At 50.7% G+C, this 18,118-nt stretch overlaps 4 protein-coding genes across 11 annotated transcripts in view; 2 read left to right on the top strand and 2 right to left on the bottom strand.

Moving 5' to 3' along the window:
• The window catches only part of LOC146423281 (killer cell lectin-like receptor subfamily B member 1B allele A), a 64,124-nt gene that overhangs the window by 29,666 nt on the left and 16,340 nt on the right, over positions 1-18,118 (top strand). The gene's annotated exons all lie outside the window — the stretch shown is intronic.
• The window catches only part of LOC146423284 (uncharacterized), a 65,916-nt gene that overhangs the window by 15,039 nt on the left and 32,759 nt on the right, over positions 1-18,118 (top strand).
• LOC146423286 (C-type lectin domain family 2 member D-related protein-like) overlaps positions 1-18,118 on the bottom strand; it is a 50,169-nt gene that overhangs the window by 6,357 nt on the left and 25,694 nt on the right. For 2 of the 8 annotated variants that reach the window (XM_085044921.1, XM_085044916.1), the window contains exon 1: positions 5,779-5,851. The exons of 5 other annotated variants lie outside the window; for them this stretch is intronic. Coding sequence is in view for 1 of the 3 variants with exons in the window: in XM_085044912.1 (XP_084901038.1) it covers positions 4,295-4,928 (634 nt within the window). In the remaining 2 variants the exon portion in view is untranslated. Of the gene's footprint in view, positions 1-4,294; positions 5,008-5,778; positions 5,852-18,118 lie in introns of those variants that run through there. One more of the 8 variants, XM_085044912.1, reaches the window with a different exon arrangement.
• Positions 12,325-16,785, bottom strand: LOC146423287 (C-type lectin domain family 2 member D-related protein-like). The gene is made up of 6 exons (XM_085044923.1): positions 16,526-16,785; positions 14,145-14,755; positions 13,698-13,802; positions 13,267-13,460; positions 13,074-13,174; positions 12,325-12,981 (listed from the first exon to the last, which is right to left on the bottom strand). The coding sequence occupies exons 2-6, from the start codon at positions 14,587-14,589 to the stop codon at positions 12,867-12,869; spliced, it is 960 nt and encodes a 319-aa protein (XP_084901049.1). The 5' UTR covers positions 14,590-14,755; positions 16,526-16,785; the 3' UTR covers positions 12,325-12,866.

An 18,118-nucleotide genomic window follows, 5' to 3' on the forward strand; every position in this document is an offset into this window, starting at 1 on the left:
AGGGTGGCTCAGGGAGGAGTCACTGGAAATTTATTTATTTTTTTCTCAACAGCTCAATAATCTGAGTCAAGGATGGCCCAGCTGCTTGTGAGGAGTCACAGCCATGGAGCTGCTGATTTTGAATTCTAAATTCCCTCTGGGACAGAGCCTGAGCTCTGTGGGACACAGGTGGGACAGAAGGGTTTGGGACACCAGAGGAGCCACTGACTGAGCTCAGTCCTGTTGTACAATGGGACAGGAAATCACCTTTGAAATTCAAAATCCTGCTCTGCTTCTGACTCCAAAACCAAAAACACTCCAGGACATGAGTGGCTGCAAACTGAAAAAGTTTATTTCAGGCCAACCAGATTTAAAATCCAAGCCTGACAGAGAACCCAGACTGGAAACAACACAGAAAGAAATAACTTTTTTTTTGCAACAGAAAATGCATTGCAGGATTTGCATTCCCCACCCTGAAGGAGGTGATTTAATCTGAAGCTTTACCATGAGGTGTTTGAGCACAGAAGGACTAAATGGTTGCTCTAACATGGACATTGGAGCTGAGGGAAAGAAAAGTAAAGATCTGCAGGGATTGTAAATGTGGTTTGGCTTAGTGCCAAATTCTCAGCAGAGACAGCTTTGTTATTAGCAGAGTTCATCTTGATCTAAGCCTACAGGAAGTGCAAACTAAGCTGAAGTTTCCGTTCTGCACTGCAGAGCACAACAGAGAACCAAACAGGATGAAAATAACGACATGACTCTGCTCAGGGTCAAAAATAACTGCGGAGAGAGTGACAGAAGGAGCAAACATGTGCTAGTTTCACAACAGACGACTCTACTAGATATGAAACCACCACCGAACATGGTGTGAGAGATGGTCAGTGAACTAAAGCATTAAATTCTAGACAGGTTTTAAGACAGGAATTAATTCCAAAATGACTGAAATCGTTCCTGCAAAGACTCAGAAGTGTGGCACATGTAGAAGAAATAACCCAATACTGTGAATAAAGAATTGGGAGTCTCAAATCTGGAAACACCCCAGGAGGTTTTTGGTAAATTGACTTCAAAGAATTTCTGTGTATTCAGAGCGATAATTGTCTTTTAATTGGTGCAATTTCCAGATGGCCTGAAGTGTTTCCCTGCAAAAAAAGGGAATGAAAATATTGCTAAATCAAGTCATTGCACACTTTGGAGCTCCTCCAGGAATGTCCTCAGCCAGAGGGTCCCATTTCATAGCAAGAACAGTGGGACAAGTCAGCAAGGCTTTGGGAACTCTGTGGGATTTACCCACTCCTCATTGGCCACAGAAATGGAAAAAGGATAAATTCTATTTTCAATGTATAACTCAGTAAAATCTGTCAGGAATCCTCACTGGTTTGGGAATAAGAGATTTCAATTCTTTGTTGAGAATAAAGATCCAACCCAGGGGCAGAATGAAGTTCTGTTGTCAGCTAGTTTATTTTTGGCTTTCTCAAACCTCAACCACACCAGAGATAAAGGTCATCCAGAGTTCAATGTTCCTCCTATTTTTGTGTGAAACATTTACCGTGGGCATTTGTCCAGAACTGGACAGAGCAGGGCAGGAATTCCACCAGGACTCAGGAGCACCTCAAGGCTCTGCCCTGACTGCTCTCCAGCGCGAGGGGAAAGGACTCTGCCAGCTGTTGTCACCCAGAGCCTCACGGTGACACTGGGCAGCATTTCATGGGGGATTTATTCTGGAATTAACAACACTCCAGGTCTGTGGATAATCAGATTATTTTCTGAAGGCCTCGCTGGCTGCTGGAGGCTGCACGGGCAGACTGGGAGCACTGGGAAGAGGCTCTGGCTCGGCTGAAGCCCCCGGGGCAGGGGGAGCAGGGCAAGGGACAGGGCTGCAGGTGCCGAGGGGACACGAGGGACAGCGCGGCCTTGACAAGCATTTATTGCAAAAGGAAAAAAATAATGCAGGAAACACCACCATTGGTATTATAAATACTGATGGAGGTCATTCAAGTATTCTCACCGCATGCTCTGAGTCAGAAGGGACCCACAAGGATGCAGTCCAACCCTTAAGCAAAAGGCCCCATTGGGGTCAAATCACGACTTTGGCATTATCAGAACCTTAACCCAGCAAAGGTCACATTCATAAGGCAGTAAATTTTTCAGAGCTGAATCCACAGGGAAACAAGTAGATACATGTATGTTAAGTAAATGTTAAGTGAGTATACTGAGTGCAAGAGAAACACAACGCCTTTTGTGATGCTTTCAGAAGGAGAAAGCGAGAAAGGAGTGGTCAAATAGAAAACCCAAATCTATTTGAGCTTTTGCCCTCTTCCCAGCAGCACAGTGCCTGTTGAGGGCTGAAGGCTGAACTCTAATTCAAACTCAAATTGTGGAGTGAATGTAGGTAACAGCTCTGGCCTGATGGCTTATCAGCTAATATGTACAAGCATGCATTTGAAACCAGCACAGAAATCACTGAATCATCCCATGAGGGACCTTCACCCTGGAGGGGGCTTTGGGGGTCTCCAAAGACCACCAGGACATACAGAGAATGCGTGGTGCACATGCTAGTGATATTAATGACTTCTGAGAAATGATTTGTATAACCACTCCTATCCTGGGGAATGTGATGAATATTCATGAATTTTACCTGTAACAGTGTGTCTTTGGGGGTACTGAGGTGTGTTTGGTGGAAACAATTCCTCATGCATCTGGTGCATAGAATAAAGCAAATACCCACTGCTCTGACTTGGTCTCTGAAGTGTCTCTGGGCTTGATGGGGGCGAATCAAAAGAACCCCCAGGCCCAGCCCAGGCAGCCAAACATTAGCTTTCTTATCATCTCCTCCTCCTGCAGGTTCATCTCCTGTACCACAGGCACTGAGGTGACTCTGCAAAGTGCACTGAGGTGACTCTGAGAGTCAGCGCAAGGCAGATATTGCAGCTGAGGAAGGAACTCCTTGTGCTGGGGAAAGAAGCAAAGCTGGGACTCCCCAGTGTGAAGAAGGGGCTGTGTTCATCCCCTTTCATCCAACGTGAGCTTGGGGTCTGCTGCACAGATATGGCATGCCATTGGAACAACTCCCACTCCAGAGCACATTCTCAGCCAGGAACACACACTCTGCATTGCCTAGGACAGGAAACCTGCAGAGAGGAGCAGAGACAGCGCTGGAACTTCAGGGGAACACCTTGTGCCCCTGTGCCCCCCAGGCCATGCCTGTGCCCCCAGGACTCACGAGGAGTTGAAGTTGCTGCCATCCACCCACTGCAGCCGCTGGTCCTGTCTGTGCAGCCCGACCCAGTAATAGTCCTTCATGCTGAAGCGGAACAGGAACTCCTGGGAAGGAGAGAGGAGCAAACAATGGGAGCTGCACCCCTGGCCCAGGAGCTCCCCAGGCTCCCCTCAGCCACCCCAAACCCCTCACTCACAATTTCTCTGTCCTTCAGCACAGCCAGGGAAGCCCCGAGCTCAGAGCACCGAGCCTTAGCCTGATCCCAGCTCCCCACATCCCTCGAGAGGATGTAGCAGATCCCGTTGTACCCAACCCAGCCATGGGGACAGGCCAGAAGTCGAGGAGTGCCAGCAACAACTGCAGTAACTGGAGTGTCTCTTTGTCTTCTCCCTGCAGAGCGAAGAGAAGGTCTGAGGATTCTCCCCTCACGAAGCAGCCCGAGCTCCCATTGGCTGGTTTTCCCGCTCAGACACCACCGCCCCCAGCGATTGGCTGATTCAGCCGTCACTCCTCGTTCTCGCGCGCGCTGATTGGTCAGAGCGGGGCTGAGGGACGATCCCGGCCGTGAGGGAGCAGTGAGCCCGCAGTGCCCCGAGGGGTTGGGCTGAGGCTGCTGCTCCTCCTTACCTGACACAGCAGCCAAGGACACCGCCAGAGCCACAGCCAGGAGCAGGAGCAGAGTCAGCAGAGCCAGGGTGAGCACGGGATGGGATCTGATCCACTCAACAGGGGCTGGAAAGAGGCACTGGCTGTGAGCATGGAGCTGTCCTGAGCAGGCCCAGCCCTCACATTCCCACCCAACGGCCAGGGAGCACAGAAGGGACCCTCAGCCCGTGTGCCACTCACTGAGCTGGCAGCAGGAGAGACAAGGGTTACAGACAGGGATGAGGGGCAGTGAGGAACAGAGGACAGCCAGAGACATGGCCAGGGACAGCCTGCAGCAGGAGAACTGCACAGGGCCAGGGCTGTCAATCCCAGCAGAGCACAAGGCCTCTTCCAGAGCCCTGGACACAGCAACTCCCTGCCAGCCCTATGTTTCTGGGGTGACACTGTCCATTGTCCCCTCCCTAGAGGCCACAGCGCTGGCTCTGCGCTCACCCAGATATCCTCTCAGGGTCTTTCTGTGTGTGAATCCCATTGCTGATCCATCCTGGCAATCCTGGCACTTCTCTCCAATCCCATTCCTGGGCTGGGATTCACTCTGCCCCAGCAGAGAAGCAGCTTCTCCCTGCCTGTGCCCAGCAGGGTCTGACAGCTGAGGCAGCTCTGTGCCCTTGGTTGCTGATCCATCCTGGGCATCCTCATGAATCTCAACAATGGCTTTGTCTTTCCTTGGCCTCGTTTCAGACTCACAAATGGAATCTCTCTGGTTGTGCTCAGCAGGATGTGGCACCTGAGGCAGCTCTGTGTGCTCAGTTCCTGAGCTGTCCTCAGGATTCTGGTGCTCCTCTGGCCTCTCAGAGCTGGAGCCATAGCCACTCTCTTTCCCTTTGCTCCCTACAGATCTCCAACTGCCATGGCTCTGCACCTCACCAAGAGCACGTGGCACCTGAGGGAAGTCTCCAGCAGCCTCTCCATCCCCAGGGCAGAGTCTACTCTTCACACCTTGACTCAGTACACACTTGGAAGAGACATCTTGCTCCTGAGACATCAGCAGTGATGGTACACAAACACCGAGTCCATCACCCATTGCACTTTTACAGCCACAGTCCTGGCCGACTGGGGGGTACATGATGAGAGGCCCTGGCTGGTGCTGGCTCTGGAGGGCGCTGCCAGCTCAGTCCTGCCCTGTCTCTGCTCCCCAGCAGCACCTGGGGACACAAACACAGTGTCAGAGAGCTCCGGGCCCAGCTCGGCCCTGCAGCCCCAACCCCTCTGGCTGTGCAGCTCCGGGCTGGGACAGTTAGGGACAGGCAGGGACAGTTAGGGACAGGCAGGGACAGTTAGGGACAGCGCCCGGGAGCTGCCGAGTGCGGGAACAGGGCAGCTGCGGATCGGGCTCAGCCTGCCGAGGGGGAAGAACCAGCAGCCCTGAGGGGCTCAGCATTGTCCCCTGCATGCCCTGCGCTGAGGGGTGGAGCTCAGGGACAGCGAGCGCTGCACCACCCGGTCGGGGCATGGTGTGGACTGGAGGGGCAGCTTGACAGGGAAGGCGGAAAGGGGAGCGCGGCGGGGCGGAGGGCGGAGCGAGCATCCACAGAAAACACTGCAAGCTGCCCTCTTCTTCTCCAGGGCTCTTGCCTTGGAGCAGACACTCAAGTTCCTTCCATCCCACTCAGCTCTAGGCACGGACATCTCCCGCTGCACCAGAGGCTCCATGCCCGGTCCTGCATGACCAGAAATAGTCCCGGGGACAGCAGAGACACCTCTATGCTACCCACAGCAAGCGGGACGAGCCAGCGCTGCTCCGGCATCACCGGCAAGGAGACCGCGGGCAGCCGCTCCCTCAGCGGCCTCAGGCCAGCGGCAACACGGCGGGAGGACCGGGAGGACACAGGGGGGACACGGCGGAACGAAGCCGCCACAACTCCCTCCGCCCGCAGCGAGCCCCGAGCCCCGGCACAAGGCAGCGCGGCTCCCACCTGCGCTGGGACAGCCTCTCCGAGCTCCGCCGCCGCCTCCCTGGGCTCTGAGCTCCGCTCCGGTCGCTGCCACCGCTGCTACCAATGCCAAGGAACTTGAACACAGCCCCAGAGAGCATTGATATGGACCAGCTCTGACCAATTCATACGCGAGAACGAAGAGTGACAGGAGTATCAGACAATAGGAGTGAGGCAATTCTCCTAGACACGCCCCTACCCGGAGGCGGTTTCTCTGGCTTTTTTCCGCCAGTTGTAACGGTTCAACGATTTAAAGAATGCCTTCGCTGAGCTCCACGGGAGTTGGTGATAAACACAGTTATCTCCAGGCACGGCTCCAACCAGCTCCTCTTTTCCCTACCAACAGCCCAACTCGCTTTTTATCCCTCCTGCATGGCTCAACATGGCTGTTATCTCACTTTCAGAGCAAGTTGGCAGCCCTAAGTGCAGCCAGCATGAAACATGGTTGTGACTGAAACTCATCTCTTCGGGTCTTGTGAACAGCGATCCAAAATGAGCCCCTCGGAGCTCTCCTGGAGCAGCTCCTCCCTCTGAGTGAGACCTCTCCTGTTGGAAAATATGTCAGGTTAAAAATTTTGTAAAACTTTAGTCAAAGGTTTTGTTTGTCTTTACCCTGGGAAAAGGAATTTTAGGTTTCTTCCAAGGGCATTGCTCCACCAGATGAGGTCTGGTGAACTTAGAATACCCACAGATTGGGAATGACCCCGAAGATGACCAGAGAGATAAAGACTATTAACAGAACATTCGGCAGTTGATAACCTTGTGGTTATCAACAAGACATGATAACTATCACAAACGGCTACCCCAGACCACCTCCAGCAGGGCTGAAGACATCCTGGTCTGGAAAAAGGACTGATGAGAAAAACTGAAGAATGAAGAATCTAATTAGCATCAGAGGCGAAGAGATTTGGATCCAATAAAAAACTGAATACTGGGAGTTTGCTCAACTTTAGACCAATGAACACTGACCCAATGCTTTCCTATGTATTTTTGCTGTATAAAATATCTGAAAAATTGAGTAAAAGCTGGGTATCATGGAATGATTCTCTCTGCACACCCGGGCTATGTGTGGATGAGATGATTTCTGTGGTACATCCTGGCCAGAACAACATCCTGGCCAGATAATAAAGTAATGCCTTGACTCTCTAATATTAAAATGCTGTTAGAGGGTTTTTGTATTTTTTTCCCGCAGATTCGGTGACACTCTGAGCTGGGAAATCTCCTCTTTGCTACACTCAGGGATCCCCAAATAACAAGTGACCCTGGGCTGATCCCCACATTCCTCAAGGCTCAACCTTCACGCAAGGGGGGAGATGCAAAAACATCTGAGCTGAGCATTTCATGTGCTCGAGGGGATTTCCTGACAGGAACAGAATCTTTCTGTGTGCACACATGTGCTTGTGGTCTGGAAAATGTGTCAGAAATTCTGCTCTGAGGAGTTCTGGTGCATCAGATATCTAAGTAAGTCAGGCCTGTAAGTGAGGTTAAGTCAGAGTTATAAGCCAAGTTCAATGCTGCTAAGTGTTGCTCCTCTGTTGAATTGTCAAATGAAGGTTTAAGGTTAAATGTTGCTAAGTGTAATTCCTCTGTTGAATTGTTAAGCCATCAGTTAAGGCATAAGTTAAAAAGATCAGATAAGTTAAAGTACTGGTAAACTGGGAATGGGGAAGGAAGTTGTTTAACTGAGGAGTTTTCATTCTCCTGCTCAGGTCTCTCTGATAATAATCCAATTAATTTCACTGTTGTTCCATCTGTAGCACAGGCCAAGTCTGCCCTAAGCACTGAGATTGTCAGGAGAAATAAAATTTAGGTGTAAATTCAGGTGTAAAGTCCAGTGCACAGAGGGTTAAATAGGCAGCTTCATGTGGAAACAAGGACACAATAAAAGATAATAAAAGCTCACCAGGAAGGTGAAAACTGCCGGCATTGTTTGACAGGAAAATTCTGTGATAATGTGATAATTAAACAACAGAGATTCCAGGGCACTGAGCATTCCATAGTGGTAAACTCCTTGAAACTTCATGAGAGGTAAATCTGACCCCAAATAAAACCCCAAATCATCAGGAGATGACAAAACTCAAAGTGACAGCAAATAGAGATGACATCAGCTACCAGGGAGGGGAGGATTGCTATGGGGATCAGTTCTTCAACCTTCATTAGGAAGATTGAGAACAAACCAAGTGCATTTGATAAAAGGATGGACTTTGGGATCCTCAGGTGAAACCCAGGACTCCTCTGAGCTCTTTCTCCTGCAACAGCAGAGAAATTGTGAAGAGAACCAGAAGTTTCTGCCTCTGGGAAATGGAAAATTGGGATTTTTGGTAGGCACAGGAGCTGTTTATCCCAAATTAAACATCCTGCAAGGGGAATGAAGTGGTGATTTTGTCACAACTGTCAGTGAAATGAGCGCCTTTTCCATCTAATTGAATTCAAACTGGGGAAATGATGGAGAACTCATGGATTTTTGCACTGCCCAGCTCTCCAGAACCATTAGTAGGAGGGAATTTACTGGGAAAAGGGTTTGAAATTCTCTGAGGTCAAAATTCTGGATTTTGAAATGCCCAAGGTTAAATTAAACAGAGCAGGAGACATAAACTGTGAGGGAGTTGCAGACTTGCCTTGGCATGATCAGGGCATGGATCAGGAATTATTGATTATGATATGGACTTTTGAAATGACCCATGAAGATTTTTATTGTTTTGGCTGATCATACTCAGACTGTGTTCTGAAAACTTAAAGCAAGCACTGGTAATTCTGGCTCTGGGCTTGGCAGGTCCCAGGGATCTTTTAAATTATTCACTTCTGAGAGCCAAAATCTTTCCCAAGGAATTCTGGCACAATTCCCAGTGAATCACTGCCAAGTTTCCTGAACAGATCAGTGATGTGAGCCAAGGATGGCCCAGCTGCTTGTGAGGAGTCACAGCCATGGAGCTGCTAAATCAGAATCCCAAAATTCCCTCTGGGACAGAGCCTGAGCTCTGTGGGACACAGGTGGGACAGAAGGGTTTGGGACACCAGAGGAGCCACTGACTGAGCTCAGTCCTGTTGTACAATGGGACAGGAAATCACCTTTGAAATTCAAAATCCTGCTCTGCTTCTGACTCCAAAACCAAAAACACTCCAGGACATGAGTGGCTGCAAACTGAAAAAGTTTATTTCAGGCCAACCAGATTTAAAATCCAAGCCTGACAGAGAACCCAGACTGGAAACAACACAGAAAGAAATAACTTTTTTTTTGCAACAGAAAATGCATTGCAGGATTTGCATTCCCCACCCTGAAGGAGGTGATTTAATCTGAAGCTTTGCCATGAGGTGTTTCAGCACAGAAGGATTAAATGGTTGCTTTAACATGGACATTGGAGCTGAGGGAAAGAAAAATAAATATCTGCAGGGACTGTAAGTGTGTTTTGACTTAGTGCACTCTGAGCACAGAGAGCTTTGTTATCAGCAGAGTTCATGTTCATCTAAACCTACAGCAAGTGCAAACCAAGCTGAAGTTTCCGTTCTGCAGACCACAAAAGAAAACCAAACAGCATGAAAATAACGACATGACTTGGCTCAGGGTCAAAAAAAACCGCAGAATGAGAGAGAGAGAGAGAAGGAGCCCACATGTGCTAGTTTCATAAGAGATGACTCTAACCATTTATTAAACCTGAGAACATGGTGTGAGAGATTGTCAGTGAACAGAAGTGTTAAATTCTAGACAGGGTTTAAGACAGGATTTAACTCCAAAATGACTGAAACTGTTCCTGCAAAGACTCAGAAGTGTGGCACATGTAGAAGAAATAACCCAAATACTGTGAATAAAGAATTGGGACTCTCAAATCTGGAAATTGCCCAGGAGGTTTTTGGTAAATTGACTTCAAAAAATTTCTGTGTATTGAGAGCGATAATTGTCTTTTAATTGGTGCAATTTCCAGATGGCCTGAAGTGTTTCCCTGCAAAAAAAGGGAATGAAAATATCGTTAAATCAAATCATTCCCCACTTTGGAGCTCCTCCAGGAATGTCCTCAGCCAGAGGGTCCCATTTCATAGCAAGAACAGTGGGACAAGTCAGCAAGGCTTTGGGAACTCTGTGGGATTTACCCACTCCTCATTGGTCACAGAAATGGAAAAAGGATGAATTCTATTTTTAATTTACAACTGAGTAAAATCTGTCAGGAATCCTCACTGGTTTGGGAATGAGAGATTTAAATTCTTTGTTGAGAATAAAGATCCAACCCAGGGGCAGAGGAATAATTCAATTCCTGTTGTCAGCTCCTTTATTGTTGGCTTTCTCAAACCTCAACCACACCAGACATAAACGTCAACCAGAGTTCAATGTTCCTCCTATTTTTGGGTAAAACAATTACTGAGGATATTTGTCCAGAACTGGACACAGCAGGGTAGGAATTCCACCAGGACTCAGGAGCACCTCAAGGCTCTGCCCTGACTCCTCTCCAGCCCGAGGGGAAAGGACTCTGCCAGCTGTTGTCACCCAGAGCCACACGGTGACACTGGGCAGCATTTCATGGGGGATTTATTCTGGAATTAAAAACACTCCAGGTCTGTGGAGAACGGGATTGTTGCCCATGGACAATGGGATTTTTGTTCCCAAATCCAATGGGGTTGAGGAAGAAGAAGGAATGACCTTGTATATGTGATTTGATACATTGTAACTGAATTTGATATGCTGTAAATAGTGTTGGATATTTGTGATTAAAATAAGGTTAGATATATGGTAACTAGGGGTGAATACAGTTTAAAATAAGTTTGGATACATTGTAATTAAAGATGTGTTACACCCACCTATCCAGCCTGGGTGTGTCATCATCCCACGGCAGAGTCCTTGTGACACTTTGGGCTGGGACTGCTCCAAAAAGGCACAGAATCACAAAAAAAGCGGAGATTTAATCAAGAACAGACAATAGAAATTTTCAGTTCGCCAAAAGGTGCTGCATGGAGCTTAAAGATTAGCTAGCAGAGAGATAAAAGGGGATAAAGGTGTGCATACAGGATGATAAACATAGATGAAACCAGGGCAGGAACAGAGAAAGAGAACTACAGTGAGAGTTTGGCCAAGTTATGAAATGAGAAGCAATTTCGAGGAAAGCTGAGCTGTAACATCAGTGAGTGAAACCACCAGAAACCCCTTTAGATGACCCTCCAGGACCACAAATGGACTCTAAACAGGAGGTGGATGGATGGAAATGAGTACCAGAAAAAGTTTATTAATTAGCCAGGAAGTGCCTCGTATTGAATATGTGTGATCCGGGTGGAACAAATACCCCATTCGGAAGTTTTACCCCACACATCAGATTAAAGAAGAGATCCTCAGGGGTGTGTTCAGCACCAATAAAGAATGGCTGCTTTCAAATCCTTCAAAATTAGAAGCATTGTTAGAAAGGTCATTTTCTGGCTAATTTTGGTATCAAGGTCACAGAGAGGAATCCTTGTCCTGCTCCAGCCTGGGGTCTCTCCCAGGGGACACAACCCCTCAGAAAAGGCTGCTCAGGCGAGGATCCCCACAGGCCCAAAAATCCCGAGGTTCTGCGGGGGCTTCCCACGGCCTCTCTCACGCATCTACTGCTCCACCCTCTGGGCTCCTGCCGGGGCTGCAGGGAGCTCTCTGCTCCATCCCGGACTCACCCACGGCGGTTCCCTGGCCTCCTGCCCGGCCCGGGACATTCCAGAGCCATCGCGCAATCGACATTTCGAAGATCAGCGGAGCGTCGCTCCCCTCAGGGAAACTCCGGCTACTCGTGCAAAGCCCGCCCCTCGCTCTCATTGGCTGATTTTCCCGCCCAAAGCCAGACCCTAGATCTCATTGGCTGATTCGCCCACCCGAAAGCCCGCCCTACCTCCGATTGGCTGATTCTGCCGCCACTCCTCATTCTCGAACTCTGATTGGTCAGAACGCGGCTGAGGGACAATCCCGCCTTGTCCCCACATCGCTTTCATTTCCCCCAAAAAGCCAAAATCTCCCCAAACCCCTTGGGCTGAGCGGAGGAACGGACAGCGTTTGGGCAGAAAACTCCCAAATCGTTGTTCCCCAGGCTGGGAAGGACAAACGGAACCAAACTGATTTGGGAGCTCCCAGCAGCTCCTCTCTGCCGGCCCAGCTGAAGGCCTCGCTGGCTGCTGGAGGCTGCACGGGCAGACTGGGAGCACTGGGAGCACTGGGAAGAGGCTCTGGCTCGGCTGAAGCCCCCGGGGCAGGGGCAGCAGGGCAAGGGATGCTTCATAGGCATTTAATATAAAAATAAGAATATTATAAAGAATACAACAATAACAGCAACATTGTCGCTGTACATACTGATGGAGGTCACACAACATCTCACAAAATCCTCTGAGTTGGAAGAGACCCACAAGGATCAAGTCCAACTCCTAAGGGAATGGCACCTGTAGGTTCCAATCACAACCCTGGCATTATTTTGCACTCTGCTCCCACAAAGGTCACATTACCATGGCAGCGGATGTTTCAAATCCGTATCCAGTGTTGTATTAATATATACAACATTAGTGTATAAATACAATGCTAGAAGAACATGTAGTTCTGTATCCAGAGTGTTTTATTAATATATGCTAATATATATGAGGAGTGTATAAATGCAGTTTTAGAAGAACAGGTAGGTCTGTATCCACAGTATTATATCAAGATACACAAGGTTTGTGTATAAAGACAATGTTAGAAGAACATGTAATTCTGTGTCCAGAGTGTTACAGTAATATATGCTAATATATATAAGGTTAGTATATAAATACAGTGCTGGAAGAATGTATTTGAAATCTCTTTCCATATCAGTATATATATATAAGAGGTCACTGTAGAAACATGTAGTGCAAGAAAAACAGGAAGATTCCTGGAATGGCTCCAGAGGGAGACAGGAACACCCAGCCCAGGCAGCCACAGATCAGCTTCCACATCATCTCCTCTTCCTACAGATTCATCTCCTGCAGAACAGGCACTGAGGTGACCCTGAGAGTCAGTGTAAGGCAATTGCTGCAGCTGAGGAAGGAAATCCCCATGCTGGGGAAGAGGCGAGGCTGAGACTGCCTAGCAATGAGAAGGAACTTTTCTCCATCCCCTATTACAGTTGAGTTTGGGGTCTGCTGCAGATATACAGCTTGTCATTTGGGCAGGGCTGTCCCCCGAGATAATTGTCAGCCAGGTGCACACAGTCTGCATTGCCCTTCATCTCGACCCTGCAAGGAAAAATAGAGACAGCACTGGAACCTCAGGGGGACACCTTATACCCCTGTGCCCCCCAGGCCCTGCCTGTGCCCCCAGGACTCACGAGGAGTTGAAGTTGCTGCCATCCACCCACTGCAGCCGCTGCTCCTGTCTGTGCAGCCCGACCCAGTAATCGACATTCCTGCTGAGGTGGAAGAGGAACTCCTGGCAAGGAGAGAGGAGCAAACAATGGGAGCTGCACCCCTGGGCCAGGAGCTCCCCAGGCTCCCCTCAGCCACCCCAAACCCCTCACTCACCATTTCCCAGTCCTTGAGCACAGCCAGGGAGGCCCCGAGCTCAGAGCACCGAGCCTTAGCCTGATCCCAGCTCCCCACATCACTGGAGAGGAAGTAGCAGATCGCTCGGTACCCAATCCAGCCATCGGGACACGCCAGAAGCCGAGGAGTGTCAGCAATAACTGGAGTAACCGGAGTGTCTGTTTGTCTTCTCCCTGCAGAGCGAAGAGAAGGTCTGAGGATTCTCCCCTCACGGAGCAGCCCGAGCTCCCTTCGGCTGATCTTCCCGCTCAGACACCACCATCCCCAGCGATTGGCTGATTCAGCCGTCACTCCTCGTTCTCCCGCACGCTGATTGGTCAGAGCGGGGCTGAGGGACGATCCCGGCCGTGAGGGAGCAGTGAGCCCGCAGTGCCCCGAGGGGTTGGGCTGAGGCTGCTGCTCCTCCTTACCTGACACAGCAGCCAAGGACACCGCCAGAGCCACAGCCAGGAGCAGGAGCAGAGTCAGCACAGCCAGGGTGACCTTGGGATGGGATCTGATCCACTCAGCAGGAGCTGGAAAGAGGCACTGGCTGTGAGCATGGAGCTGTCCTGAGCAGGAAGAAGAAAAATCCCCAGCCAATTTGCCCCTCACTCAGCTGGCAGCAATGGAGCCACGGGACAGGGCCAGGGGACAAAAAGGGATAGGGCCTGGGGATAATCAGGGACAGGCACAGGGGACAGCCTGCAGCAGCAGAACTGTCCAGGGCTAGAAGCACCCGGGGCTGTCAGTCCCAGCAGAGCACAAGGGCTGTTTCAGAGCCCTGGACACAGCAACACCCTGCCAGCCCTGTGCTTCTGGGGTGACACAGTCCATTGTCCCCTCCCTACAGGCCACAGCGCTGGCCCTGTACTCACCCAGATATCCTCCGAGGGTTCTTTTCTGTTTATTCCTGGTCGCTGATCTGCCCCCAGGACCATGGGGCTCCTTCACACCCCTACTACTGGAGCAGAATACTTCCTGCACATCCTCATTTTCTTCACACTCACTAGTGGCACCTTTCTGCTTGTAACAAGTGATTTCCTGTGCCTGAGGAAAATGTGTAACCCCACCTGCCAATCTATTCTGGGGATGCAAGATCTCCTTCACAACCCCATGAGTGGAGCAGAATTCGCTCTCCTCCAGCTCACAGCTGGGATCTCTCTGCCTGGCATGGAGAGCATCTGGTTCCTGAGACATCAGCAGTGCTGAGAAAGCCTTTTTCAGTTCAGCATTGGACACAGTTTGACAACTACATTGACGGATGTTTGAACGGGGCATGATGAGAGATCTTTGGTGGTTCCAGCCGTGCGCTTTCCCCATGGTCAGGAGGGAGCTGCCAGCTTAGTCCTGCCCTGACACTATAGGTAGGTAGGGACAGAGAAGTGATGTTCCCAAGACTGTCACTGTCACCGATGCTCCTGGCACTGGCACTGTCATCGAGCTCCAAAGGATCCCCTCGAGGCAGAGACTCCACACTCACCAAACGCTGCTGGAACACAAAGAAAGTTCTCAGCTTTGAAGCTCCAATTCACAAGGGAGCAGCTCCACCCCGCGATTCCCATTCTGGCCACAGCAGCAGCCCAGGAAGAGACAGCAACGATTTTTGGACACAGGTAGAGATGGAATGTAGTCCTGTCTTGGATTAGCCACGAAAAAAAGTAATGAAGCAACAAGGAGAGAACCACAGCAGCAGCATTGGCACTGTAACATCGCTGGGGTCACACAAGGCCATTTCACAGCATCACAGAATCCTCTGAGATGCACAAGACCCACAAGGATCATCGAGTTTAACTCTTGACAGAATGGCTGCTGTGGGGTGAAATCCCAACCTTGGCATTATTGGCACCATGCTCTAAACGAGGTCCTTTCCTATGGCAGCACATGTGTCAAGGCAATAGAGAAATGGTTAAATACACAAATACGGTTAGGGTATAAATATTTGATGTGAGTGGCACAGCATGAGTTCTGGGATGGTTCCAGAAGGAAAAAGAAACCCCCAGCCCAGGAAGCCACACATTAGATTCCACATCATCTCCTCTTCCTGCAGGTTCATCTCCTGCAGAACAGGCACTGAGGTGACAATAAACAGCCCTGAGGAGGCTCAGCATCGTCCCCTGCATTCCCTGCCCTGGCGGGCTGCAGCCCGGGGACATCGAGCGCTGGCAGCGCCCTTTGTGTCCCTGACTGAACGGGAGGACGAGACTGACAGGGAAATCGGCATTTGCATGTTCCTCCCCGCCCCGGGCAATCGGGCGGGACGAGGCTAATTCCGCTGCACTGACGCAACCTCCTCCACTTTCAGCTTGGGTTGTGAAGGACGTTACAGTTCCTCCCGTCCGACTGCAGCCCCGATATCTCCCGGTAGCCGATGTGGCTCCAAGCTCGCATGGCCGGGAACAGTCCCGGGGAGAGGAGAGACACCTCTGTGCTACCGATAGCAACCGGGACGAGCCAGCGCTGCTCCGGCACCGCCTCCTGCCGAGGGATCAACGGGAAGGAGACCGCGGGCAGCCGCTCCCTCAGCGGCCTCAGGTCAGGAGAAACACGGGGAACCGGGGGGGACACGGTGGAACGAATCCGCCAGAGCCCCCCTTGCCGCGGTCGCCTCCCGCACGGACCGCCCGCAGGTAGCCCCGAGCCCCGGTAGAACCGAGGGTGAGTGCCACCAGAAGCCCTGAGGGGCTCAGCATTGTCCCCTGCATGCCCTGCAGGGTTGGAGCTCAGGGACAGCGGGTGCTGGCAGCGCCCTTTGGGTTCATGTCTGTATCAGGAGGAGGGACTGGCAGAGAAGGCGGAGCTTGGCTGCGCCTGGGGCGCCGGGCCGTTTTCGGGAGTTCTCCGCCCTGCACTGAATGACTCACAAGTCATGTATACAACACCCAGATTTAATGCGCGTTTAACTTTGCCCGGACACGGCCAGGTCCCGCTGCACCAGGGGCTCCCAGTCCGGTCCCGCATGGCCAGAAACTGTCCCGGGAACAGGAGAGACATCTTTGTGCTACTCATAACAAGCGGGACGAGACCATGCCGCTCCGGCACCGCCTCCTGCCGAGGCAGCAGCGGCAAGGAGACCGTGGGCAGCCGCTCCCTCAGCGGCCTCAGGCCAGCGGCAACACGGCGCCACAGCCAGGGAGCGAGGGAGGGAGGGAGGGAGACGGGAGAAGGAAGCCGCCACAGCCCCCCTGCCGCCCCCTGCATCCCCTCCATCCGCCCGCAGCGAGCCCCGAGCCCCGGCACAAGGCAGCGCGGCTCCCACCTGCGCTGGGACAGCCTCTCCGAGCTCCGCCGCCGCCTCCCCGGGCTCTGCGCTCCGCTCCGGTCGCTGCCGCCGCTCCCGGGGTCCCGGAGATGCTCCGGTACCTGCGCTGTCAATTGCAAAGAACTTGAGTTTTGTCCCAGATAGCAATTATACAGACCAGCTCTGACCAATCCAAACGCGACACCGAGGAGTGGTGGGAGGATCAGACAATAGCAGTGACACGCCCCTAGACACGCCACCGTCCCCGAGGCAGCTTCGTGGTTTTTTCTCGGCTGCAGCAACAGTTCAGTAATGCCTTGATAAAGAACCCTTCGCTGAGCTCTGCTTGGTCACAAACACATCACCACCCACGCACGGGCCCAGCCAGCTCCTCTTTTTCCCTGCCTACAGCCCAACCCGCTTTTCATCCCTCTGCATGGCTCAACATGCCTGTTATCTCACTTTCAGAGCAAGTTGGCAGTCCTAAGTGCAGCCAGCATGAAACATGGCTGTGACTAAAGCCCATCTCTCTGGTCCTGTGAACAGCGATCCAAAAAGAGCCCCTCGGAGCTCTCCTGGAGCAGCTCCTCCCTCTCAGTGAGACCTCTCCGAGCTGGGAAATCTCTTCTTTGCTGCACTCAGGGATCCCCAAACAACGAGGGACCCTGGGCTGATCCACTCACTCCTCGAGGCTCAACCCTTTGTCTGCTGGGGAGATGGCAAATCATCTGGAGTGAGCATTTAGTGTACTCGAGGAGATTTCCTGACAGGCACTGACTCTGTGCACACTGTGCCTGTGGTCTGGAAATTGTGTCAGAAATTCTGCTCTGAGGAGTTTCAGTGCCTCAGACATCTGAGTAAGACTGGCCTGTAAGTGAGGTTAAATCAGTTATAAGCCAAGTTAAATGCTGCTAAGTGTTGCTCCTCTGTTGAATTGTTAAATGAAGGATTAAGGTTAAATGTTGCTAAGTGTAATTCCTCTGTTGAATTGTTAAGACATCAGTTAAGGCATAAGTTAAAAGGATCAGATAAGTTACAGTACTGGTAAACTGGGAATGGGGAAGGAAGTTGTTTAACTTAGGAGTTTTCATTCTCCTGCTCAGGTCTCTCTGATAACAAATCCAATTAATTTCACTGCTGTTCCATCTGTAGCACAGGCCAAGTCTGCCCTAAGCACTGAGATTGTCAGGAGAAAGACAATTTAGGTGTAAATTCAGGTGTAAAGTCCAGTGCACAGAGGGTTAAATATGCAGCTTCATGTGTAAACAAGGACACAATAAAAGATAATAAAAGCTCACCAGGAAGGTCAAAACTACCTGGCATTGTTTGACAGGAAAATTCTGTGATAATGTGATAATTAAACAACAGAGATTCCAGGGCACTGAGCATTCCATAGTGGTAAACTCCTTGACATTTCATGAGAGGTAAATCTGACCCCAAATAAAACCCCAAATATTCAGGAGATGACTAAACTCAAAGTGACAGCAAATAGAGATGAAATCAGCTACCAGGGAGGGGAGGATTGCTATGGGGATCAGTTCTTCAACCTTCATTAGGAAGATTGAGAACAAATCCAAGTCCATTTGATAAAAGGATGGACTTTGGGATCCT

This window comes from Lichenostomus cassidix, unplaced genomic scaffold, assembly GCF_008360975.1.
Source record: "Lichenostomus cassidix isolate B80296 unplaced genomic scaffold, HeHo_3.0 HiC_scaffold_863, whole genome shotgun sequence".
NCBI lineage: Eukaryota > Metazoa > Chordata > Aves > Passeriformes > Meliphagidae > Lichenostomus > Lichenostomus cassidix.